We start from the raw sequence: 22,767 nt of genomic DNA, 5'->3' as shown, positions 1-22,767 counted from the left end.
CTGTCCGCTGTGTTCGCTATGTCCGTTGCTCACTGTGTCCGCTCGCTGGCCCCACCCAGACCGCGGACGGCGGCCGGCGCTGGCGCCGGGAGAGCGGCTACAGTCCAGTACCCGGACCTGGAGCCAAGTCAAGCTCGCCGGCTGACGAGCTGCCGAAGTTGGAGGCTCACACGTGAAGACGTCAATCCTCGGAAAAATAGCTGGCGATGGGGGAAGACGGATGGCCGCCGGCACATGACCCGACATCGCCACGCCGGCCCGAAGGTCAGGGCCGTCAGTCACCTCGACCGCACCATGACAGTCGCCACGGAGCAGGTGCCCCAGCTCGGCCGTCCTCGTGGAGCGTACGCCCCGGACGTGCGTCCACCTGAGGACATTCGCTCCGGACGGGCGTCCATCCGAGGACATTCGCCCGGACGGACGTCCACCTGAGGACATTCGCCCGGACGGGCGTCCAGTTGAGGACATTCACTCCGGACGGATGTCCACCTGAGGACATTCGCCCAGACGGGCGTCCACCTGAGGGCATTCTCCGCGGGTGGGCGTCCATCTGAGGACCGCTGCGACGGCTCGGCGCCGAGCCCGAAGCTCGACTTCCGCCAGCAAACCGACCTGCCCGCCGCTGGTGGGGCCACCGCCCACGCCGCAACTAACAAACAGCTAGCGTTGTAACATCGACCTGCACGCAGACCGCACCGTGTCAATAGCCTGGCGCGCCGCCGCGGCAGACTTCCCCAATGAAGCGTCCTGCGGTGTGGCTGGCGAAACACAAAGCGTGTTTTTGCAGTCCACTGGCGGAGCGACGTCCGGGCCAAGCAGTGGGGCTTTTAAGCTAATGAGTGTCATACATTACGCCACAGTAGGGCTGGATTAGTGGCTATAAAGAATGTCACGCAAAGGAGCGCCTTATGCCCTAGGCGTGCCCCCAGTGGTGTTTACATGTTCACTGTTGGCGTCCACAGTGGACCGGAAGCCCTTCGCTGTGTCCATTGCTCGGAGCACTGGATCCATACATGGATCATGTATACGTACGGCTTGCATGAGGAGGGAATTAATCTCCATGTCCGACATTAACCCTCGCTGGGTCACCTGCGCCGACATATTATTGCCCAATACGAAGTCCCCGGAGTCAACAGATTGTCATGCAAAGAGCAAACCAGGTGTTTGGAGTGAAAGCTTAGAGAAACCTCCAGTGCCGCACACATCCGTGCACATGGCTGATACAAATATGCAACAATACGACAACAATACGAGCCGATGATGGGTAATATATCTAAATAAAATGGGATTGTGACAGAACCACTCCTACACCAATAGAAACATCACTGAAACATTTCCGCAGCTGGCGCTGGTTCTCGGAAGACATGTTCTACGCATCAAACAAGTTTCCAGGACTTCGTAATGTGACCGAGATTTATCTCTGCCGCAGCTGGCCAGGACGTTGAGGGCAAGGACGCTCCCAGGGTTACAACTAACTCGAACAGCTCAGTTTTAGAGCCTTCCATCTGTGCGGTTCACTCTTACACCGTTCACCGGTGACCTTTTCACGTCACAGGCAGGAAGCCAAGACCTCAGCAAATGGTGAAGACCGCCCTGCACTGGTGCGAAAGCCACCCCTTCACGAAAAGTGTGCCAACACCCACGAGCTGGGCTGTGTTTTTGAATAATTTCTCCCGATTCCCACCAGGGCCTTACCCTACTTTTCAGCCCGAGACAACACAGGTTGGTCGCAACGAGCCCCATGACGCTGCGCGTGCCCCCGCCGGCGTCGTACTCACTGGTGGCGCAGTCGTCGCCGCTGTACTCGGGGCCGCACGCGCAGACGCCCAGGTGGCAGGTGCCGTGGCCGGAGCAGTCGGCCGGGCAGCGGAGCGTGGCCACGTCGCCGGCCGCCAGCACCAGCCGCACCTCGGCCGGCGCCGGGTCGTCGTTCAGCACGGCCAGGTACCAGTGGCCGGGCTCCAGGTACTCGGTCACGGTCACGTTGACCGGGTGCTCAGGCAGGGAGCGCACAGAGCGCGCCAGGCCGCGCGGGCCGCGCTGCACCCGGCCGCCCCGCACGAACGCCGCGAACTCGTGCTGCGTCACGCTCGGCGGTACGTTCCGGCTGCCGTACACCGCCAGGCTGGCCGACCACGGCGCCGTCAGGTTCAGGTTCACCAGCTGCCGGACGCGGGGCGGGGTCAGCGGGTCGGCCGGCGGCGGGGCAGAGGCCCGGGTCAGCAGGCACCGGAGGGGGCAGAGGCGGGGGTCACAACGAACCAGCGGCCGGACAGTGCACAGAGTGGAGGAGGCGCGCAGTCCGCACAACGGGTGGGAGCGCCTGTTCTGAGGCATGCAGGTCTTGGATAACCTTATCGCGCTGTTCCATGAGCCGGTGCGGTATCCGGTTGAGCCAGATGCTGCCCCGGACCAACGCACGACACGAGGCTGACGTTATCGGTATGGCAAGATGATTGGGCATCCACTCATATGACTCCCATCCTAAGCATGACACAACAATGGTAATTAAACTTTTTCAATGAAAGTCAAGTGTTTGCAGCAAGTCATGATGCTCCACAAATTTCAACAGCTGCACGCAGTGAGTCATTTGTAAAGCATGGTAACATTTTTCAAACCCATTCAAAGACAGTGATAAAACTGCCACGAACACCAGCGGGGAAGGCACCCAAGTGATGGCAGCAACTCGCATGCAGTGCAGACAGTTGCGAAGTCAACGCAGGCCGCGCGTGCCTGCCGTGACTCTGAGTCGTTATGTGCGTGCAATCCTACAACTCGGCATTTGACGCGGGCCTGGGAATGCCAACGCAGTGAAACGTCCCCACGCAACACTTGAGAGTACTTTCCAGTGCCTTGGCACTCCAATTGTTCGCAGACGTGCCGCGAAGTCGCTTCCGAGCGTGCCGTGACGAGGGGCGTTTTTGCCGCTGACCCGACCCGGCCATTAATTGGCGGTCCAACCAGGCGGGACCGAGCGCCATATGGACGCCGGAGGTGCGAGGACTGACGCCCGCCAGGCACGACCGGAGGACGGAGGCGCCGGTCACCCAGACTCGGCAGTCGACGGAGAGCCATGCGCGCGGCCGAGCGGGGCCGAGACGCCTGACCCGACTGACGACGCTGTCGTTCCTCGCTGACTGCAGACACCGTCATCGACACTGACTCAGGGCCAGGCCCCTCAGCCCTCGGTCTGGACGACCAGCGGACCGCAGACGGAGGGAGCGCGCGGCCGGGTGACTGAAGACCAGCCAGGCGTCCTGCGGCGCCGCCAGCGTCCCTGGACCGCGCTGCTCGCCGACCGAGCGGCCGTCGCCGGGCCGCCGTGCTTCCGCCCTCCGCCCCTGACGGCGGTGGGCGGTGCGCCATTTAAACGCGCTTAATGAATGGCTCGGGGGCACGCGGCGAGCGCCGGGTCACGTGCCGGCCTACCTGCGGCTGGATGGTGTCGTGCTCGAGGGTCCACAGCTCGCGCGGCGCCACCCGGTGCGCCACGGGCGCGCCCAGGGTCAGACTGGCGGGGGGCGGCGGCGGCGGCGGCGTGCGAGGCGGAGGGGCCGCTGCCCCAGGAGGCGGCGGACGGGCTGGGTCGGCTGCAACGGAACGACGCTGTCAGAGCTCGGCTTCGGACTCCCGCGGACCCGCTGCGGGTGAGGAGTGAAGAGCGCCGATCATGTCCAAAGAACACGCTGTCAAGCCGTAAACAAATGGGCAAGTAAGGGTTGTGATTGTTAGGGTTTCGAAGAGCTTGCTGGATGCTGGTGTACGACCTTCTTCAAGGTCTCCATGGTGGTGGTTGACCTGCATAAAGTATAGAGTGATAGACAGTTGCAATGGGGACAGGGGGTCAGCGGACGTTTCGGCCTAACGTCCCTCCAGTGATGTCAGCAAGGAAAGGGGCTTGTGGTCGAAGCGTTTGCGGATCCCTCTGATCTGATTTGAGCTACTTGTCGCTCTACACGGCATACAGACCAATATCCAACACTAAATTAGACCTTTTAAAAAATTGGTTTGGTGGCAAGATATATGAGTTGTGTATACGTGCACCCTGGCAATAGCCCGTTTCAACCGGGCAGTGTACAGGCAGTTTTAGTCCGCCCAACGCTGGAGCAGGTCAAGTCCTTCGACCACGGGTGAGGGCAATCAAAATGGATTGGTCATTTCGGAAAAGTAAAACGTTGCATGCAAGGGGAAAGGCAAGAACGAACTTCTGACGATGACAGCAAAGGGGCGTCATAAACCCTTTTATTGCCCAAAATACAGTAGTCTTCAGCGAGTGGGTCGTAACTGATGCATGCAACGTACCGGGACTCATAACCAAACCTTCCACGCTGCCAGCTTCTGGGAAACAAACGCCAGCACCGGCATGCAATAGAGTCGGCACGGGAGGCCGTAACGCCGGCCTCAGGACTCCGCGGAACCCGGGCTGTGCGCGTCATTCTGAGCGGGCAGCAGCCGCGGCGGCCGGCCAAAGCCGGCGGTAACGTCCCAGCGTTCGGGCCGGCCCCATTTGCATGATATACCGCCGGGCCTCGGACTCGAGGCAGCTGGTGCATCGAAATGCACTGAGCCGGTCGATGGCGTCGGTAGAGCCGTCTCGGAGAGCCCGGCGGCGGCGCGCCACCGCCGGGAATCAAGCCATACGGGGCTAATCGGGCGGCGGCGGGTGACCAAGACGGATCGCCGACGGCCGGACGGCCGGGGCGCCGGCCGGAGCCGGACGGGCCGCCGCTCCGTCACGCCGCCTGAGGGCGGGTCAGACCCCTCCCACCCACCCCCACCGCGCCCGCCTGCCCGCCGTCGAGACGGAGTGGCGCGCCGCTGCCGGGGATTAGAGTCAGTGAGAGGGAAGGTCACGGTAGGGGGGGGGGGGGGTGGAGGAATTTCAGGTCGTGAGCTCGCGACTGGTTTTCTCGAGAATTGGACTGGTGCAAGTGATCGAGAAAAGTCGAGGGAAGAAATCGAGACAAGCGTGTTTGTGTTCGCGTTGGGAGTCCCAGCACGAATGGCCAGTAAATCTCGACCGGTACGAAACCGGTAGACTGGTCTGGCCTGTCTCTTCTAAAAGCAATATCCTGCAGAAGTCAGTGTTTGCAAGGACACGGTATGTTCTGTGTTGCGTTGCACACAGGTAATAAAGGCTAGCAAACTGCACGCGGCCTGAAATGTTGCCATGTTGCAGACGAACATTTCAATTTTCCGAGTTATGGGCGTCGCTGTTTAATGTTGTCGAAATACGTGCGCACGGTTTAACATTTCGAGCCGTACTCGACTTGCTTAATGCGGCCGACCGTGCACCTGCTCAGAGGTGAGTGCTGTTGTGCTGCGGGCAAGCAACTATCGTCGAGCCTTGCGGAACCACTCCATGGAGGGGCGGGCCAAGTTCCATCATATATCCCATCTGCTGACAGTACATCGGTCGTCAGAGCATCAGCCGTCGGCTGTGCGGCCTCGTCCAACCCCCCCCCCCCCCCCCCCCCCCCCTCCTCCCAGCGGCCGATGCAGTCTTCAGAGGCGTGGCCTAAGCGGCGTCGTCTCCAACATTGTCGCGTCCTCGTCTCAGAGGTCGCTGCGGCATCGACCTTGTAGGAAGTCGAGAAGACCCTGAAGGCTGAAATGGTTATTGGTGCCTTGCATACAGCCGGGGGCAGTAAGTAAGCGAGCGGACCCCACTTCGGCGTGGGAACGGCGGTGGCGGTGTTGGACATGAACCGTCTGACCTCCGCTTTTGGACATGAACCACCTACCTTACCAACGTTGTGAAAGTTTATCATGAACCCCCTAGCACATGATAAAACAGTGGTGTCGGTTCGCATTTTTTGTGGGAGCACTACCCCCTCCCCGCCCTCCACCCACACTCTTCCCTCAAATGTTGTTTTTCTCCCCCATGTTGGCTTGCCCCATCTCAATATTTTTGGCTACAATAGTACAAAATCATGAAAAAGATCAATATCACAACAGTGGCTGTTCCCTTTTGGCGTTGTTTGGTGATCATGACCACTAGCTGCGGAAATAAATGGCCAGTTCAGAGGAAGTACAATTAAAGTCTCATCGTTCGTGAAAACAAAGTGGGCTTGATCGGATGAGAAACATATCTTTTGGGAATGACGTGTCCGGCTCGGCCCTCCAATTATTCGCAAGAATTGATCTCTCTGTGACAAACCCATTTTTACGAAATGCTTGCGCCTATTTTTGTGATGATTCCACGTCATCCTCGGGCCCTGGGCTTGTCTGACTCCCAAAATGTAGCTACCAGATCCAGTGCCGCACCTGGCGCACTGCGTGATCCAACCACACATCCACTCAAATATCCACTTAACCATCGTGCCAACAACAGGCGGCGGCATCCGAGCACCCCATCCCGGCCCACTCGGCACACTCTCGCTCTCTCGTGACGTACAGGCGCAGGCGCGCACGCACACGTCTTCCGCTGTCTAATTCTGCGACGGCCGGAAGACAAAGGGGAGTGGTAGCGGCCGGCGGCCATTGCAGCCGCCGACGGACGGCGCGGCCGGGCGACTATTCCGGGCGCCGGACGAGACTCGCGGCGGCTAATTTACGGCCGGGGCGCGTGCGACCGGCGGCGGACAATGCTGCTAAGCTGGCACGGCTGCTGGTGACGTCCCCCGCTGCAGCTGGCGGCGGCGGCGCCCCGAGCCACCCGGCTGTCGGCGCGAGACCCGCCCCCGGCGCCAAACAAAACACGGCGGCGTGTTCACCGCCGCTCGGCGGCACTTTTTACGCGGGCGGTGGTGTTGAGGCGCTATTGTGCACGAGCAGGCCGCCAGGGACCACCTGTTGGACTCGTCTGTTTGACGAGTCCAAGCAGCGTCAAAGCATGCTCACTGTGCGCATTATAGATGTTTGATGTAGGTGATGTGCGATGTCAGTCCCACGAAACGCGGTTAAAGTAACCACAAGAATGCACTCTGGATCCACATGCGTGTTATTATACGAATTTGTCTTCAAAGGGATGTTTTAACTTTGGGGAAATCGGAAAGAGGCTATCTGTGATCGGAGTTCCCTGGCAGCACTCTCAGTGTCTGTCACCATCAAGTACAGATAACCCCAAGTGATTCCACACTTCGACCCACATGTCTCGTGAAGATGCGCTTCCTAGGCAGTCGGCGTCTTTTAGGTTCTACGGGCATTTGTTTTAATGTTTTAATCATGTTTTAAGGATAGTTTGTGAAGAGGGTTAGGGGAGCGATTTATCATGGTTTAAGTGGGCGCCTTCATGAAAGGAAGCCCGGAAGACTAGGAGTACACCGTGAAGTTTAAGTTGGCGTACGTGACAGGCCGACGTGTCATCAAGACTGTGGGTCAAATCGAGGTGTTTGGGGCGCCTTGCACCAAGAGCGAAGTGTGGAGTGAATTGGCTAAGCGTTGCATGCGACTTACTTTGAGGTGTGAATGTTAGTGCAGGTGAATAACAACGAATGCAGCACTAATGCTTTAATGTTGAAATTTGGAGCATCGATGAAATTCAAAAACACTTAAATCGTAAGGTATTCCCGAAAAAAAACAACTACGCCATGTTTCTCTCCGTAACGCTATGCGCTTTGGCAATGATGGTGTACACACAAATCGTGAGCTTATGCTCTGCATTACGCTTATAAGAAATATTTATTCTTCAATGGACCATGTGGAATTACGACGCGCTAACCACTCGGCCATCACGCCCCCAGGCATTTCGCTTAGTCCATGATGGCCATTAATGATGCATAATACGATGATAGTGATTACGCACGTGGCCGTTTTGTGCATCATCATCGCTGATGAGAGCATTTTACAAATAAGTCTTAAGTCAAATGGGCCGAAAGCTAACTGCACGCACTGTATGGAGATAGTCTTTTGATAAGTCTTGGTAAGAACGTCACTATACAGATCATTCTGGGCTACAATCTAGTCATCTTATTTATAAACGCCTTACAAGGTGGAAACACTCCTTTTGAGTTGTCGACATTTCATATCGAAGTGAATCATGCATGATATAACACTCAAGAATATATTGTTTTCGCTGCTTCAGCGCCTCAGCGGAAACGACCGTCTTCCGCGAGCTAACAGAGCATCGGTGGGAGATGTGCCCACGCGGCGTCGGTTCGATGCGCACGGTTTGTTTCAGCCTTGGTCGACGTCTGACACTCGCCCAGTTAACGACTGGTCCCCGGCCGAGCCGAACGAGGCTGGTGCATTTAGGAAACGAACACCACCCTACAGGAAGTCACGCGACAATGTGTTGACGCATAATGGACTACAGCTGGCTATAAGACACGACGCAAGATGGACACGGGTACCTCTTCCCATGAATAGCACGAAACTAATGGTCACTTCACGGCACGCGCCGTGCGCTAACGTCTCTCACGTGCCGTAGCGCGCCCGGAGAGCCGCCGCGGCGGTGTGTCTCCACGAGTATATGCTGCACGGCGCTTTGCCGTCCTGCGCACCACCCCGCCCATCGTTCCAGGGTGAACTCCACTCAGGACCCGAGCCCGTCCTCACTCGATCGGCCGGCCAGCATGAAGGCGGCGGCGCGCCGCCACCCGAGCGCTGTTCAGCCGCGGCGGCAACAAAGCCGGCAGCTTCCGGCGCCGGAGGACGACGCGCGCGTCGACGGCCGGGAAATAACGCGCGCCGCGGGCGGAAATTACGCGCGAACCGCGGAAATGGCGCGGCATCTCACCGTTCGAGATAGGGAGGTAAGGCGGGGCGGGGGACACCCCGCGGCGACTTGAGGCGGCCGGGCTGGGGTGGGCGTGGGATGGCTTACCCAGACACGGGTCAGGGATGACCGGGGTCACTTCGAATGGTGTCAATTCATCCCAGAACACCAGGCGCCGGCCTATCGCTTGATGGAGTGGATTACCATTGCTCGATGAGCCGGAGAGTTTTGAAGATGATGTAGCAGACAAGATTACGGTGTCTTCCCATAGAGCACCACTGACGAACATAGATACCGCTGTTAGCAACAAAACGCTCTCAACTGGATTTCCAGAGTGCATTATCCAGCATCGCACCAGTGTTCCCGCTATCTACGTGCTGCATCGCGGCACACCTGGTTACCCGGACGTTGCCGACCGTCGCCTGCCCTTGGGCTCTATCCGAGTGTCTGATGGCTCCCCAGGGCGCTATAGGACGAGAGGCATCACGCCTCTGGGACCGCGCTGTGTCGGCCAACCCCCCCCCCCGCCCCTCCCCCCTCTACACATACGCACGCCGCGTCTGGGGTACGCCCTCGCCACCTGGCTTCGGAGGCCCGGCACGGGGTAGTTTGACCTTAGTCCCATTTTGAGGCCAGTCTTTTGTGAATCGATAACTTAGCAATGTGAAGGATCACGCCAGGTCAGCAGATACATGTTCGCTCTACAGGTGGATGGGTTTCCTCTTCGATCTTGTTTTTTTTCTGGAGAAAAACCATTTCAACTTATCTGGACTCGCCCTTTCCAGATTTGACCACCCGATCCATGAATATGTGTATGGCATGAGGTATCACAGAACCATCACGCCAATCAGGACAGGCTGCCCGGGTCAGGACGGTCAGGGCTTCACCATGCTGTCGGTAGCGTCCACCAGCTCTGCATGGGAAGCCTGGCGCCACCCCAACCCACGAGTGCGCTGCTTCCCTAGCAAATCTTCGTTAACTGCCGGATTGCGTGCTTGCAAAAGTGAATGTCAAAACCGCGACAATGTCCCGTGCCAGGAATGTGAGGCTCAATGACGGGAACGACGAAACCTACCGACCCATAGCGCGTTGCACACTATGGCATGTTAAAAATTGCATATGCACCCTGGCACAAAGTGATCCACTTGCTGTTAGGGATAGGGACTGTTGTTTCAACTCTGCTGCATATATTTGTAACCCACAGCGCGCCGCGTCTCCCTGTGAGTCCGAAGACCACGGAGGCGGCGCCGGCGCTGTCGTGGCTCCGCCGCACGCCAATCCTTTCCGGCAGTTGGCTCGGAGCGTACAATTGCATCTCCTCCGACAGCCAATCGGCCTGCTCTGGCGGCTTTCTCTTTTGCTCGCACAGGAAACGGCGCGTTCGGCCAGGGACTTCTGATGAGCAGCTGCCACAGTTCTCTTCGAAGGCTGTGTTGGTAGGGCCGTCTCACCACTACCAGTACGTCCGAATGAACAGACTGACCCCTGTCGAGACTTAGAGGGGGATTCGACCGCGAACTTTAGCGCGGTCCACAAACCAGTGCTTGTACCCGCGAACTAGGCCGTATAAGATAGATTAAACCGTCCCGTCATTCTCGCTTCGTTTTCGCCCTAAGTTAGCGTGACGTTACTGGTGTCGAGACTTCAAGGCATGGTGCGCGGCTAGACTCCGAACGTAATGCTGAGGAGCGACTGGAGCATCAAAATACTCGTACGAAAATGGAAAAGTCGTTAGCGGAAGATGTATATGACCGGCGAGCCGATTACGTAGAATTGTGTGACAAATATGATGATGTGCTTTGCAAGCATTTTCGGCAAACTATTAAAATGCAATGGGATGAAAGTGAAGACGTAGACAAGAGGCTTATTCGCTACAGGGCGGCAGGAACATCGGGTTGCCTTAATACTGATAACAAGTAAACTGCTGGTATCAGATTATATGACCAGCGAGCCAACTGCGTGCAATTTCGCGACGAGTATGGTAACGTATGAAAACCACAACTATGACAAAGTCCATGATCAGTATCCTTCTGCTCGCAACCACCAACGCGGGCAACCCCGCGCGCGGTATATAACCCCCTAAACCCCTCGTTGCATTTCCGGTGACCTGCTGGGGTCGCCGGCCTCTGGGACTGACCTGGGAGGGTGCTGGCTTCCACATGTCTCGTGCTGTCCGGGGCCATCACCACCGCGTCCTCGACGTAGACGCACTGGGACCGCTCCGCGCTGCCGGCACTGCCACCGGTCGCTGAAACCGTATATAGACGCTGCAGGCGAACGACGAGCTCCAGCAGTGCATGACCTCCGTTAGCACGGAGGACGCCAGGGACACATTTCCCCGACATTTCCGATATTTAACATAACGAATGTGCCGCTGCATGGAAAGCAAGGTCGTGTGAGAGCATCCTTGCTCCCAACCTTAGGTCACTTTGATCTGAAACGAAGGGCCGCGTGGGAAGGGTGCTTGCAGTACCTGGAGTGCTCATCTCATGCAGACAATTAGCTCTTGAAAAAGAAAGACTAGCTTGTGTCAGCCGTATCCGTCTGTTCCAATTACCGCCGTCAACGCCACTCCGCCACCTCTAAGGAATCATCGGCGTGAAAAGGATTCCGGTTAATATGGAAGAAAATTTCAGCTGTCAACTATGAGGGTCAATCAAGTTCCCGGGTTCTCTCCACAGCTGCCTGGTGAAAAGGGAGATGTTCCACTATCCGTCAAACTGGATGGCACAGCTTGGTTATCGCGTTCATCCTGTTCGCAACAGGCCATGTTTCTTCTTGTCCCTTCTTGTTTCTTCTTGTCCCTTCTTGTTTCTTCTTGTCCCTTCTTATTTCTTCTTGTCCCATGTACCCTGAACGCAGTCACCAATGCAAATCATTGGGAATACATTTATTTGTTCAACTCTAAAAATAGTTATACCCCCACGCACTTAACGCGTTTTGAGCAATGCGTCTCCGTGGGGTGTGATGGACTCAGCGATATGGCCGTCGGACCAAACGTTCAGCCAGCCGTCGTCCGTGACATTCTACCATCCACCGAAGGTCTCTGCCAAAACTGAACTGAGCGGAAACTGTCATCATCTGACATCGGTTCAGTCGGTGTGGTACATCCGGCTGAAGTCAGCCATGGGCAGACAAGGCTCGAGAGGCCCGTGTGGGTGGAGTCGGAGGAGAGGTCACTGTGTCATCAGATCGGTGACGCGACCCTGCTCCGCGCGACTTAAACATGCGGAGATCCGGGACAGAATACAGAAAAGGGCTGCACGCGGACCTCATTTTCTTCTAAGCCTAGAGCAGCACAAGATTGCCAGCAGCAAGAATGCCTCAGTGTGGTTATTTTGACTGAGCCTTGAAGATCAAACAGCTACGGTGAGCTCCCATTGGACGCTCGTACAGCATTTCCAGTATTGAGTTGTCTACAGACTGAACAGACTCCTTAATCGTCAGAGACAGCTCTGTCAGTCACACGCACGCATACACGCACGCAAACACGCACGCACGCACGCATGCAGCTTGCCGTTTGCCCGGCCGAACGCCACAATTCCTCAGTCCCCAGCACCGAGCTCTTGAAGGGCTGACATCCTGCGTGTTGAAGATAAAGGCAGGAACTTGATTCAGCAATTCTAGACGAATCAAGAACATCTGCAGACGCTTTAGAGGAACACTCATTCAGTCGAGGCTGTGGTTGCGACGCGCTCGACACAGTCCGGCGCGTCAAGGGGCTGAAACATCTGATGTTCTCTGTAACTTCCGCTCAAACCGGCGGCAAATTTTACACACTATGCCGCATAGCACTGAAGGATTCAACTCGCTATTATGCTCACAATCTTGCTTTTCTACAATCAGGAGGAACTTTGCATTGGAACTTTTTTCAACTATAAGAACACCACTAAAGGCAAAAGCATCGCCACTTTTGCACCCTGGCTGCAGTAGTGCACTGCGCTGATATGGGGTCAACGGCTTTGGTCAGAGGGCGCTTCTGAGTCAGGGACCGGTGTCTGACGCCCCCCCCCCCCCCTCCCTGAGGGCCTCCGGATCGACCAATGGGCCCCGGCCCCGTGTTGCCAGAATGGTAGCCGGTAGGCCTCCGAGCTGGGACGGAATGGCCCCTGACTCTGACCCTGACCGAGGAAGGCGACGAGCCATCTAATGCTCTGCCCACGTGGCTCCTGCCCGCAGTGGAGTAAGGGGCCTCCCGAGTGCTTAATCCACGGGCCCCTCAATGCCCGCGCCTGTTGGCATGACCGGGCAAGAGAAAAAACGAGGAAATCGGGTGCTCTCGAAATAACAAGTAGGCTAAACCGGCGATGTTTTTCTTCGCTGGAGGGCTTTTCGCCAGGAACTCCCTGCCAAGCTCTGCATCCTCTCCCTTATCACGGCCCTGACTGCGCCCCTGGCAACCTGTTGCCATGGCAACTATTTGAGCGCGCTCAGCAATGTCAACAGACGGCACATCTGACCCATTCCTCAGCCCGCGACGCAAAAGCCACGATCAGCTTCTGTCTGGCTGTTTGTGTAGGGTAAATGGCTATATGGAATATCAATAGTCGCTTGTCGGTTTCTGCCAGCACGTGCAACGATGATAGGATACCCAGACAGCGATGTAATAACAGACATCAGCAGCTAATAATGGTATATTGACAGACGTTCGGTGTAACTGCAGCTTGTAAAGAAGTAACAGCTCCCTTGATGCGTTACATGTCACAAGACTGACACAAATACACATTTTTACGAGCCTTGAGACGGTGATCTGCTGATAAATTGACTTACAGCAAACCGTTGCTTTACATCATCTCAGCCGTTTGCAAACATACAAAGGTCGGCGAAAAGTGTTCTTTCATAGCTGTTGTACCAGTGTTCTTAATTTAGGGCTACACGGGGACGCTAGGTTACTTGTGGCGTTGGGTATCGGATGGTGAGTCGATAGTTGTCAGGTACCTTGCAACAGTATGTGTGATAATTTACCAGACTGCAGGCAAGCATCTTTTATGCCAGACTAGTGACGAGAGGCAGCAAAACCTCTGCTATGACTGCAAAAATGTCTGTCAGCCAATTATTGAGCAGGGTAGAGACATATTATTGCGCTTTGTTTCCACGTGTAAGCATACTGCTTCCGAGTGTGGCTCAAAATACAAGAAAAGGACGTGAGGGAATCTGACTTTTAACTACTGGAGACATAATTTTCAATATTCACATCTATCCCTAAGATATTGATACCCACACAATTTGTAACCTGGCTTGGAAACCGAAGACGCCATTTAATCTTCGCCTCGTACGAGCGCAATGTAATGACTTCGCAGTCGGCGCTTTAAATTATCCACATCTTGATTTCGACCTTGTTGACGAAAAATGACGGTGTCTCCTGCCAAAGAGTGTCCTTTTTCGGAGCCGCGCAGGCTCATGCACCCTTCCGCTGCACAAAAATTGCTCATGAAAAGCAGCCTATCAGGCAAAACTTTGCAAGTCCTGCGGATGCCGGCTTGGTGACTTTTAAGCGAATTCCTCAAGATTCCGGACGCATTCTTGATCTTGAACGCCTCGAAATGTCCTTGATCGATCCGTTCCCGTTCGATCTGATCCAAACCACTTTACATGGTGACAGTGTACTGAGAGAAAGAAAAACAAGGTATGGCAGAAGCCACTTTGACTCGTGTGTTTTGGTTTGCTTTGTCAATGTTCTCTACATTAGTATCACGTGCAAAATGTCCACTCACTTCCGATGCGGCGCCCCATGTGTACCTAGTCTGTTACAAATGGCCTCAACCCATGCTCTTTTTCCGGCGACGGTCAGCCAGCAAATACGCACTTAAGATCGCATCTATTATATACCCTACGTTGCAGGTTGTCTAATGTGATTTCCTTGCAGCGCAGGTGATTCAGATCTGAACGAAGGAGCTAGTAGAAGGATGCGTTTACCTCACGAAAAGTCGCAGGCTCAATGGCCGTGCCACATAATAGGCCAAACATCGTGAAACATGATAATTACTTAACCTGAAGGCTGTAGTTCGAGTGAGATGTCGAGAAGTCAAACATTATGAGTTTGGTCAGGGCTATCTTTGTTTTGTTTTTAAATGTTCATGACATAACACAAAGATGTTCTGAATGATCAGCTTTTTGGACGTCGCAGGCCGATGCAAGAAGGACATCAGCTTGGTATATCTGAAGTATCGCGACTATCCAGGATATCGCGGCTAACAATACTCACCTAAGAAAGACACATAACGTCTGCGATCTAACACAATCGGATGAGGCTTTGGCTTCCTCAATTCGTTCACGGAAAAACATACCCGAATTTGGCAAATAATCCGCCAAGGCAATGCTGGAAGTCCCGTCGGTCCATTGGTACACAAGCCATGCGAGCAGCCCCATGCTTAAGTCGCCCATCCCCGTACATCTGTCGGAGCGAGCCAGTTAATGGCGGACCGTGCGCAGAGAGGGAGGAGGGAGGGCGGAGGGTTGTTTACACGGCAGGCGGCTCTGCTCAATAGCTCACGCCGACCGTGTTTGAAGACGGAACCGGAGCCGAGCCTGAAGGACTCTTACCGGTCCCCGGAGCCGGCGTCACCGGTCTCCGGAGCCGGCGCCAGCCAATGCTCGCTCCCCGCGCCGCCGACTACCAAATTAAACGGCTATAGGGACCAAGTGTTCCGCTGAGATTACACCGGCAATAATTAGCGAAGTTCGGGAATGACGCCGAAGCGCTTTCTCAGAGCGGACGTATTTCGTCTGAAGCACCTCCTTCACGATAAATTACTTTCTGTCGGGAACTGCTTGGGAGGCAGCTGTGTTGCATGAGCCCAGACACTTCAATTCTATGTCACACAAACATACACCCGCGCAATGCACATCGCTGAACGGTGTGGCGCATATCATTATACCAGTCCGAAGTGCAGCCCGGCTCATTCGGAGCCTTTTTATTACAAGGAACGTAGCGTAGGGTAGTCAAAAATCTGAGAAGTGTTGGCTGCGCGTCCTCCATGCATTCGTCATAGTAGTTATGAGGTAGATAATGAATGTAAAGGATTGTAAACGCTAACAGCTTTAGTGCTCTTAACACGCAATGCATGTACAAAACGACGTTGTGGGGAAATGACATGACCTACCCCTCGGTCTTTGATTCGATCCAAATTTGATCCAAACACCGGGATTGGTATTTGCTCATGGTTGAACTGTAGCATGGAACGTAACATGCATAGATACATTTGCCACGCAGCCAGAACATGCAAGAAACGATTAAGCTCCCAGGTGGCGGACGCTTCGAAAAGCGATCATGCGCATTGGGTCTCGAAATCTGACTTGCGGGGATAAAGATGAGTCATTTTAAGCTTGCTGGTGCCTTTTTAACTTTTCGAAACTTCATGAACTACGACTTCGTTTCCACGTCGTTACTGCGCGCTTTAAGACATACTACTTTAGGGTCGACCGATCTCACGAAGACCACCTTTCAAGTTGTCACCACATTCGCTTCATTTCAGCCGCAGGCGATTTACGCCCTATCGCAAAAACACGCCCGTGGGCCGATGATGGGTGCCGTACCTGCGAAGTAGGCCATGAGCGCCAGCAGGAGGAGACAGAGCAGCGCCAGGCAGCCGGTGGCCAGCCGCCAGCTGCAGCGGTAGCGGCACTCCTCCTTCAGCTGGTTGCGCTCGGGCGAGTAGGCCGGCGGCGCCACGTGGTGCACAGGTTGTTGCGCACCGGGTAAACGGGCATGACGAGCGGCATGACGGTGTCACTGGCGCCGCCCTTCTGCCCGTCCATCACCAGCCTGTGGGCGAGGGGGGGAGGTTCAACACAACACCGGGGCTCAAGCCGGCCTCGGTCACCGGCGTCCGACAGAAAGGGGAGGGGGAGGGGTGCTCAGGCGGGCGTCGGTCACCGGCGTCCGACGTGCCCTTGGGTGGAGTGAAAGTGGGGAATGTGTGTGTATGGGGGGGGGGGGGGTCAAAAAGAACATCCAGCTCTGCATGGGCACGTCTTTACTCGGACTGGAGACAGGACATGCGCGCTCGTGGCTAAGATGGTGCCTTTCCATCATCACGAGACATTACGGCAGCCATGTGTCTACCATGTGTTCTGGGAATGGCGCTCAATCAAATCTATGGGAAACCTTTAAAATTGATATAATTAAATCACGTCGGACCATTCAGTGGGCTATTTGGGAGGCAACGATGAACTTTGTACCTAAGCAAAACATCGCACATGACAACGGCTAATATATTACGAAGTGGTGGTTTGACCTCATCGGAGAAATACGAGTTATGCCTCTGAGAAGTTAGGTCATTTCCTCAAGGTGCACAAGACATCTTTAGTTTTGTTATGCATTTGTCCTTTTCAGCCGTAGTATTTATGTGACCGTTTGGTTTCAGTCATGAAGTCGATGGAAGAAAAGAGGGACTTTCAGCATGATGGATGCACCCTCTGTCACACCCGTAGCGGTGGGTTTAATGGTACAGGAGGGTGCAACACTGCTAACATTTCCGTCATTAAATATTCCCTGGAGGCGAAAACACTTTTGAAAAATAGTTTCTCACTAGGCTAAAGAAACCCCGGACACATTTTCTATGGTCTGATCCTTGGAATCCTAACTAAAATGTCCGTCCGGAAGCCGGCAGACTACAACGCGTCACGCGACAGCCATTTGTGTGTTCCGATTTCAGCTAGAGCGCGGAGCATCCCATTTTATATTTGCATTCGGAGTGGGTGCGCGATTTATGTGGCGTAAGACTGATGCAGCGCCAGCATCCTTAACGCGTCCAGCCTTAGAAAACGCGGCAATGCTGTCGTAACAAGGATAATATCAGAGCAATTTACGTCAATGGTGGCGATGATTGCATTTGCTGGTCTGAAAACGTGCCAAGCCGCAGCTCATTTTCGCCGTTTTTGTTCGGCTCAGGCTGCCAGCAAGCTGGATGCTAGAAATAAGATCCAGCAAGCAAAACACAAGGGAGAGAAAGAGAGAGAGAGAGAGAGGGGGGAGAGAGAGAAAGAGAGAGGGAGAGAGAGAGAGAAAAGAAAGTTGGTGTGTGTGTGTGTGTGTGTGTGTGTGTGTGGTGGGTGTGGGTGGGTGGGTGGGTGGGTGTGGGTGTGGGTTGTGGGTGTGTGTGTGGGTGTGTGTGGTGTGGGTGTGTGTGTGTGTGTGTGTGTGGGTGTGTGTGTGTGTGTGTGTGTGTGTGTGTGTGTGTGTGTGTGTGTGTGTGTGTGTGTGTGTGGTGTGTGTGTGTCAACGTTCTTACTACACAGCGCACACGATAATTTGATGTGCACCTCAGGTATCAGGCGAAGCAAAGTATCAGGTTCATATAATTGCTGGACAGGCGGATCCGGCGCGTGGCATTGCCAAACGGGATGTCATCGCTGCGACGAGCAAGACAAACGGAGCTGATCAGGTGTCGGATGCCTGCAGCAGCACGGACTGAGCGCAGCTCGCAAGCACCATCATACAACAGTTGTCACGGATATCCCGCTGTAAATAGCAGCAATGCTAGGTCAGCACCATATGACCACGGACAAATCAAGATATTCGTGCTTCCGCCACCCCGTAGCTCCTCATTCGCCAGTATTCATTCACTTGACAAAGCTTAAGATCCAATGACAGCTAGTTAACAGCAATGACAACAGCTTCCATTCCGACAGGAAGTATGGTCAATGTGACATATAGATATCAGTCGGTCTGCGCGTATGGAAGGTCAGAGTTGTTCTCTCATTCAGCTTTCTTGCACCATGGATTTCCATCCACTAAGTTTAAAAATATTTTCGACCAGGAAATACTTTCAAACCAGACCGCTTCTTTCTATATCAGAGCTCATTCAGGGCGTCTTATTTCCCGGTGCGGCCAGAGGCTGTGACATTCCAGGCTGCCATGACGTCACCGGCATTGCCAGCCGGCCCCAACTTAAACCCATTATGCCACGCAATGAACTAAGTCCAAGAAGTGTGATTGATCACCTACCAAAGAGGCGGTGGCTAAATGAGGGACGCATTCAGAACGCGGACGCCGGGTCGACGGCCGGCGGTGGCCCAGACACCGATCTGGTGGGCGCACGGGAGGACGGCGGAGAGGGTGCTGGTCACCGATCTGAGAGATGATTTCCTAAAGAAAGCCCCTTTAGTGGACATTTTGGTGCAAAAGGTGTAACCCTCCATGATTCATGACGGTGATTGTTCATGTTCATGTACCCTGGTTCGGACCATTCTTGGCTACCTTGGACCAAACCTTGGTTCGGACCAGTAATGTGAGGCAGTCGCCGGCGTCAGTGATAACCGTAAGCCAGTCTTATTCACGGAGGGATCCTGGCGAATAGGGTTCTGGCGGTGGTTGCGAATAGGGTCCTGATTCTAATTGTGGTAAAAACTGTCCTGGGGGTGGTGGTAAATAGCGTCCTGGTCCTGGTGAACTAAACCGGTGTAGCAAGAGTAATAAAGGATATCAGGCCAACTAAAAACGCGTTTCCACTTAATTACGTTATTCTAAACTTTTAACTTTATTTTGTCTGCAATAAATCAAAAGTAGTCCAGAGTTTTTCAGCTCCAACAAATGCCGAGCAGAGGAGGTCTGTTTCAGCTTCACACTTGCATTGAGCTCACGGCACCAAGGTAACAGGGCCCTAGGCCTGGGTATGTCAACCCTCAACCACCCGCAATGTTAGTCGCATGATCTCGCGCGGCCCTTTGCGCGGGCTTCGCTAGGTACCAAGGTACGTACCGATAATGTTGGTTCGTGATATGCAGTCGGGCTGATTACATGTAGGTACGTGTTTATATGAGAAAACATGTAAGTGCGCATCATGAAAGACATGCCGCACATTGCAGCCTTCGGAGAAAAGGTGCCACGCCCTCACGATTACGTCATTTAAAAGGTATGTGACACAATACTCGAATTGAAAAGGAAGCAATCTGCACCTTATGGCAGGCCGTCCGCCCGTCGTAAACCGAGCAATCAAACCGCGATACAAATGAAGCAATATTCACCGGGCTGCGCTATCCCGGGAAACAGTTTACAGCCCGCACCGACTAATAAAACCATAAATGAAAAGGTCTGAGACTTCATGAAAACTCGGATGGCCTGATACGGACGGCTTTATACCAGTGCGCCCTGGTCCCAGTCAGGCTATAATTCATACAAACAGATATAAACAGGACCCGCGGGAAATCATGGCAACTTGGAGCAATATGAAACCCCTGAAGGACTCCCTGCAAAAATCAAACCCCAGATCGTTACAAAGTTACTATGCTCCAGTGTACATAGGTAGAATAAGTGATGAACATATGATTTCACAACGACGAGATGAAACTTAAGAATCATGTTTTGCAGTTATTTATCCGCTAATAAAGCGCTATTTTTTCACGAAGTCTTGAGGTTTGTGATGTTCTAGGACCATTAAGTTTGCGGGTTTCGGTGCCGGCAGCCAGATATTTACACCTTTTTCGGTAGCTCTGAGCGTATGTGTGCTGTTTAGGAGTTCTCCGTACTAAAAAATACATGAACTAAAAATGTTAGGTTCCGAATATCATCGCAGAATTATCCGAAATACTTACCAATGTTCCAGAACATTCAGACAACTTCTCGGAGCTGCGTCCGTGAAAACAAAGTTGCGAGCCATTGTGAAAACGGCAACACATTCGTGGAAGCGGCTGTCAAACTAATACCAGTGTGTCCCATGCCATCATTGCTAAAAATGACGACCCGCCGCATTTTGCGATTCAAACCCTAGCCCATGTGGACTCGAATTTAGATATGGATTCGAGATTCGCGATTTAGATAGACTGAAATAGGCCATAGGCCATCTTTGCATCGAAATATCGAACTATAATGCAGCGTACTAAAAAGGACGACCATTTAGTCTGACACCGAATTTTACTCATTTTTAATTGTTCTATGTCATTGACCGGAATACATGTGTTAGTACGTTATATGTTAAGTAGCATATATGAATCAGTGTTTCTAGAAGTTCGTGTGGTTTGGGGATTCAAATCCTGATGTTCACGGTTCGAATCCTCGCTCTGATGATTCGACGGTACGCAAAATTTGAATATGTTCCAGTCCCGAGAATCTCAGTCCTCAGTTATAACCATGGCAGGATGCATGGCTGCAGTTACTGCCAACCGCTATCATTCCAATAAATAAGCGTGTTTAATCGGTGCAGAATTAGGTAGCCGGGCTTCTGTAAATGAAATATGATTTACCGGTGTAGCAAAATTGGCCGCTGCTGTGCTCGCTATCCCACATGACAATTGGTTACATATCTGGGCCTTCCGACGACGATTTTCGTGTGATTCCTCTGTAATTGCTGGAAAAGGTGAAGATCTGCTGACCTTCTTCATGGGGCGCTCGCGACTGCAGCGGCCACATTAGCGCTCAGTCCCCACATGACAACCGGGATTGAAGCCCGGTCCCGACACGTGGCAGCCGACGCCGATAACCACTCGACCATAACGTCCTCCTGAGCTGGGCAGCACCAGACCATCATAAGGTGTCCGCGAGCTGAGCCATGTCAGCTGGGCAGCACCAGACCATCCTAAGATGTCCGCGAGCTGAGCCATGTCAGCTGGGCAGCACCAGACCATCCTAAGATGTCCGCGAGCTGAGCCATGTCACTGTCAGCACCAGACCATCCTAAGATGTCCGCGAGCTGAGCCATGTCAGCACCAGACCATCCTAAGATGTCCGCGAGCCGAGCCATGTCAGCACCAGACCATCCTAAGATGTCCGCGAGCTGAGCCATGTCAGCTGGGCAGCACCAGACCATCCTAAGATGTCCGCGAGCCAGCCATGTCAGCACCAGACCATCATATGTCCGCGAGCTGAGCCATGTCAGCTGGGCAGCACCAGACCATCCTAAGATGTCCGCGAGCTGAGCCATGTCAGCTGGGCAGCACCAGACCATCCTAAGATGTCCGCGAGCCGAGCCATGTCAGCACCAGACCATCCTAATGTCCGCGAGCCGAGCCATGTCAGCACCAGACCATCCTAAGATGTCCGCGAGCTGAGCCATGTCAGCTGGGCAGCACCAGACCATCCTAAGATGTCCGCGAGCCGAGCCATGTCAGCACCAGACCATCCTAAGATGTCCGCGAGCTGACCATGTCAGCTGGGCAGCACCAGACCATCCTAAGATGTCCGCGAGCTGAGCCATGTCAGCTGGGCAGCACCAGACCATCCTAAGATGTCCGCGAGCCGAGCCATGTCAGCACCAGACCATCCTAAGATGTCCGCGAGCCGAGCCATGTCAGCAACCAGACATCCTAAGATGTCCGCGAGCTGAGCCATGTCAGCTGGGCAGCACCAGACCATCCTAAGATGTCCGCGAGCCGAGCCATGTCAGCACCAGACCAGACCATCATAAGATTCCGCGAGCTGAGCCATGTCAGCTGGGCAGCACCAGACCATCCTAAGATGTCCGCGAGCTGAGCCATGTCAGCTGGGCAGCACCAGACCATCCTAAGATGTCCGCGAGCTGAGCCATGTCAGCTGGGCAGCACCAGACCATCCTAAGATGTCCGCGAGCTGAGCCATGTCAGCTGGGCAGCACCAGACCATCCTAAGATGTCCGCGAGCTGAGGCCATGTCAGCTGGGCAGCACCAGACCATCCTAAGATGTCCCGCGAGCTGAGCCATGTCAGCTGGGCAGCACCAGACCCATCCTAAGATGTCCGCGAGCCGAGCCATGTTAGCACCAGACCATCACAAGATATCCGCGAGCTGAGCCATGTCAGCTGGGCAGCACCAGACCATCCTAAGGTTGTTCACGAGCTGAGCCATGTCAGCGTCACGCTACTGACCTGGTCTGCGCTCCGTTCAGGCTGGCGTAGCTGTCCGGGTCGCTGGGATTGTAGCCGCGCAGGGGCAGGGGGACGGCCCCCTGTGTGACCTTGGACTTCCTGGCAATCTATACTCTGAAAACAGAATACGAACGATTAGTACGAACAGTGATCAGTGGTTGAAAATTAGTAAACTTAATAAACGCTACACTTTGCACCCACAAGCAACGGTGGTCAGTGAATTGCATTATGCATTAGGTGTCTAGAGACCCAACAATTGTAGCACACCAGAACTTGCTCGCTATACAAAACACTGCGGCACACTGTTAGGTGGAGGGGCATGTTCCTTT

At 54.2% G+C, this 22,767-nt stretch overlaps 1 protein-coding gene across 1 annotated transcript in view; it reads right to left on the bottom strand.

Moving 5' to 3' along the window:
* The window catches only part of LOC119091642 (teneurin-m), a gene marked incomplete at its 5' end in the record, with an annotated part of 62,969 nt that extends 46,632 nt beyond the window's left edge, over positions 1-16,337 (bottom strand). The window contains 4 exons of the mRNA XM_037214449.1: positions 1,779-2,163; positions 3,430-3,590; positions 10,797-10,907; positions 16,196-16,337. Coding sequence (XP_037070344.1) covers positions 1,779-2,163; positions 3,430-3,590; positions 10,797-10,907; positions 16,196-16,337 — 799 coding nt within the window. The remainder of the gene's footprint in view (positions 1-1,778; positions 2,164-3,429; positions 3,591-10,796; positions 10,908-16,195) is intronic.
* Between the last annotated feature and the right edge of the window lie 6,430 nt (positions 16,338-22,767).

This window comes from Pollicipes pollicipes, unplaced genomic scaffold, assembly GCF_011947565.3.
Source record: "Pollicipes pollicipes isolate AB1234 unplaced genomic scaffold, Ppol_2.1 Scaffold_3447;HRSCAF=4054_pilon_pilon_pilon, whole genome shotgun sequence".
Classification (NCBI taxonomy): Eukaryota; Metazoa; Arthropoda; class Thecostraca; order Pollicipedomorpha; family Pollicipedidae; genus Pollicipes; species Pollicipes pollicipes.
Note: the sequence above shows the minus strand (reverse complement) of the source record. Positions and strands in the feature narration are given on the sequence as shown.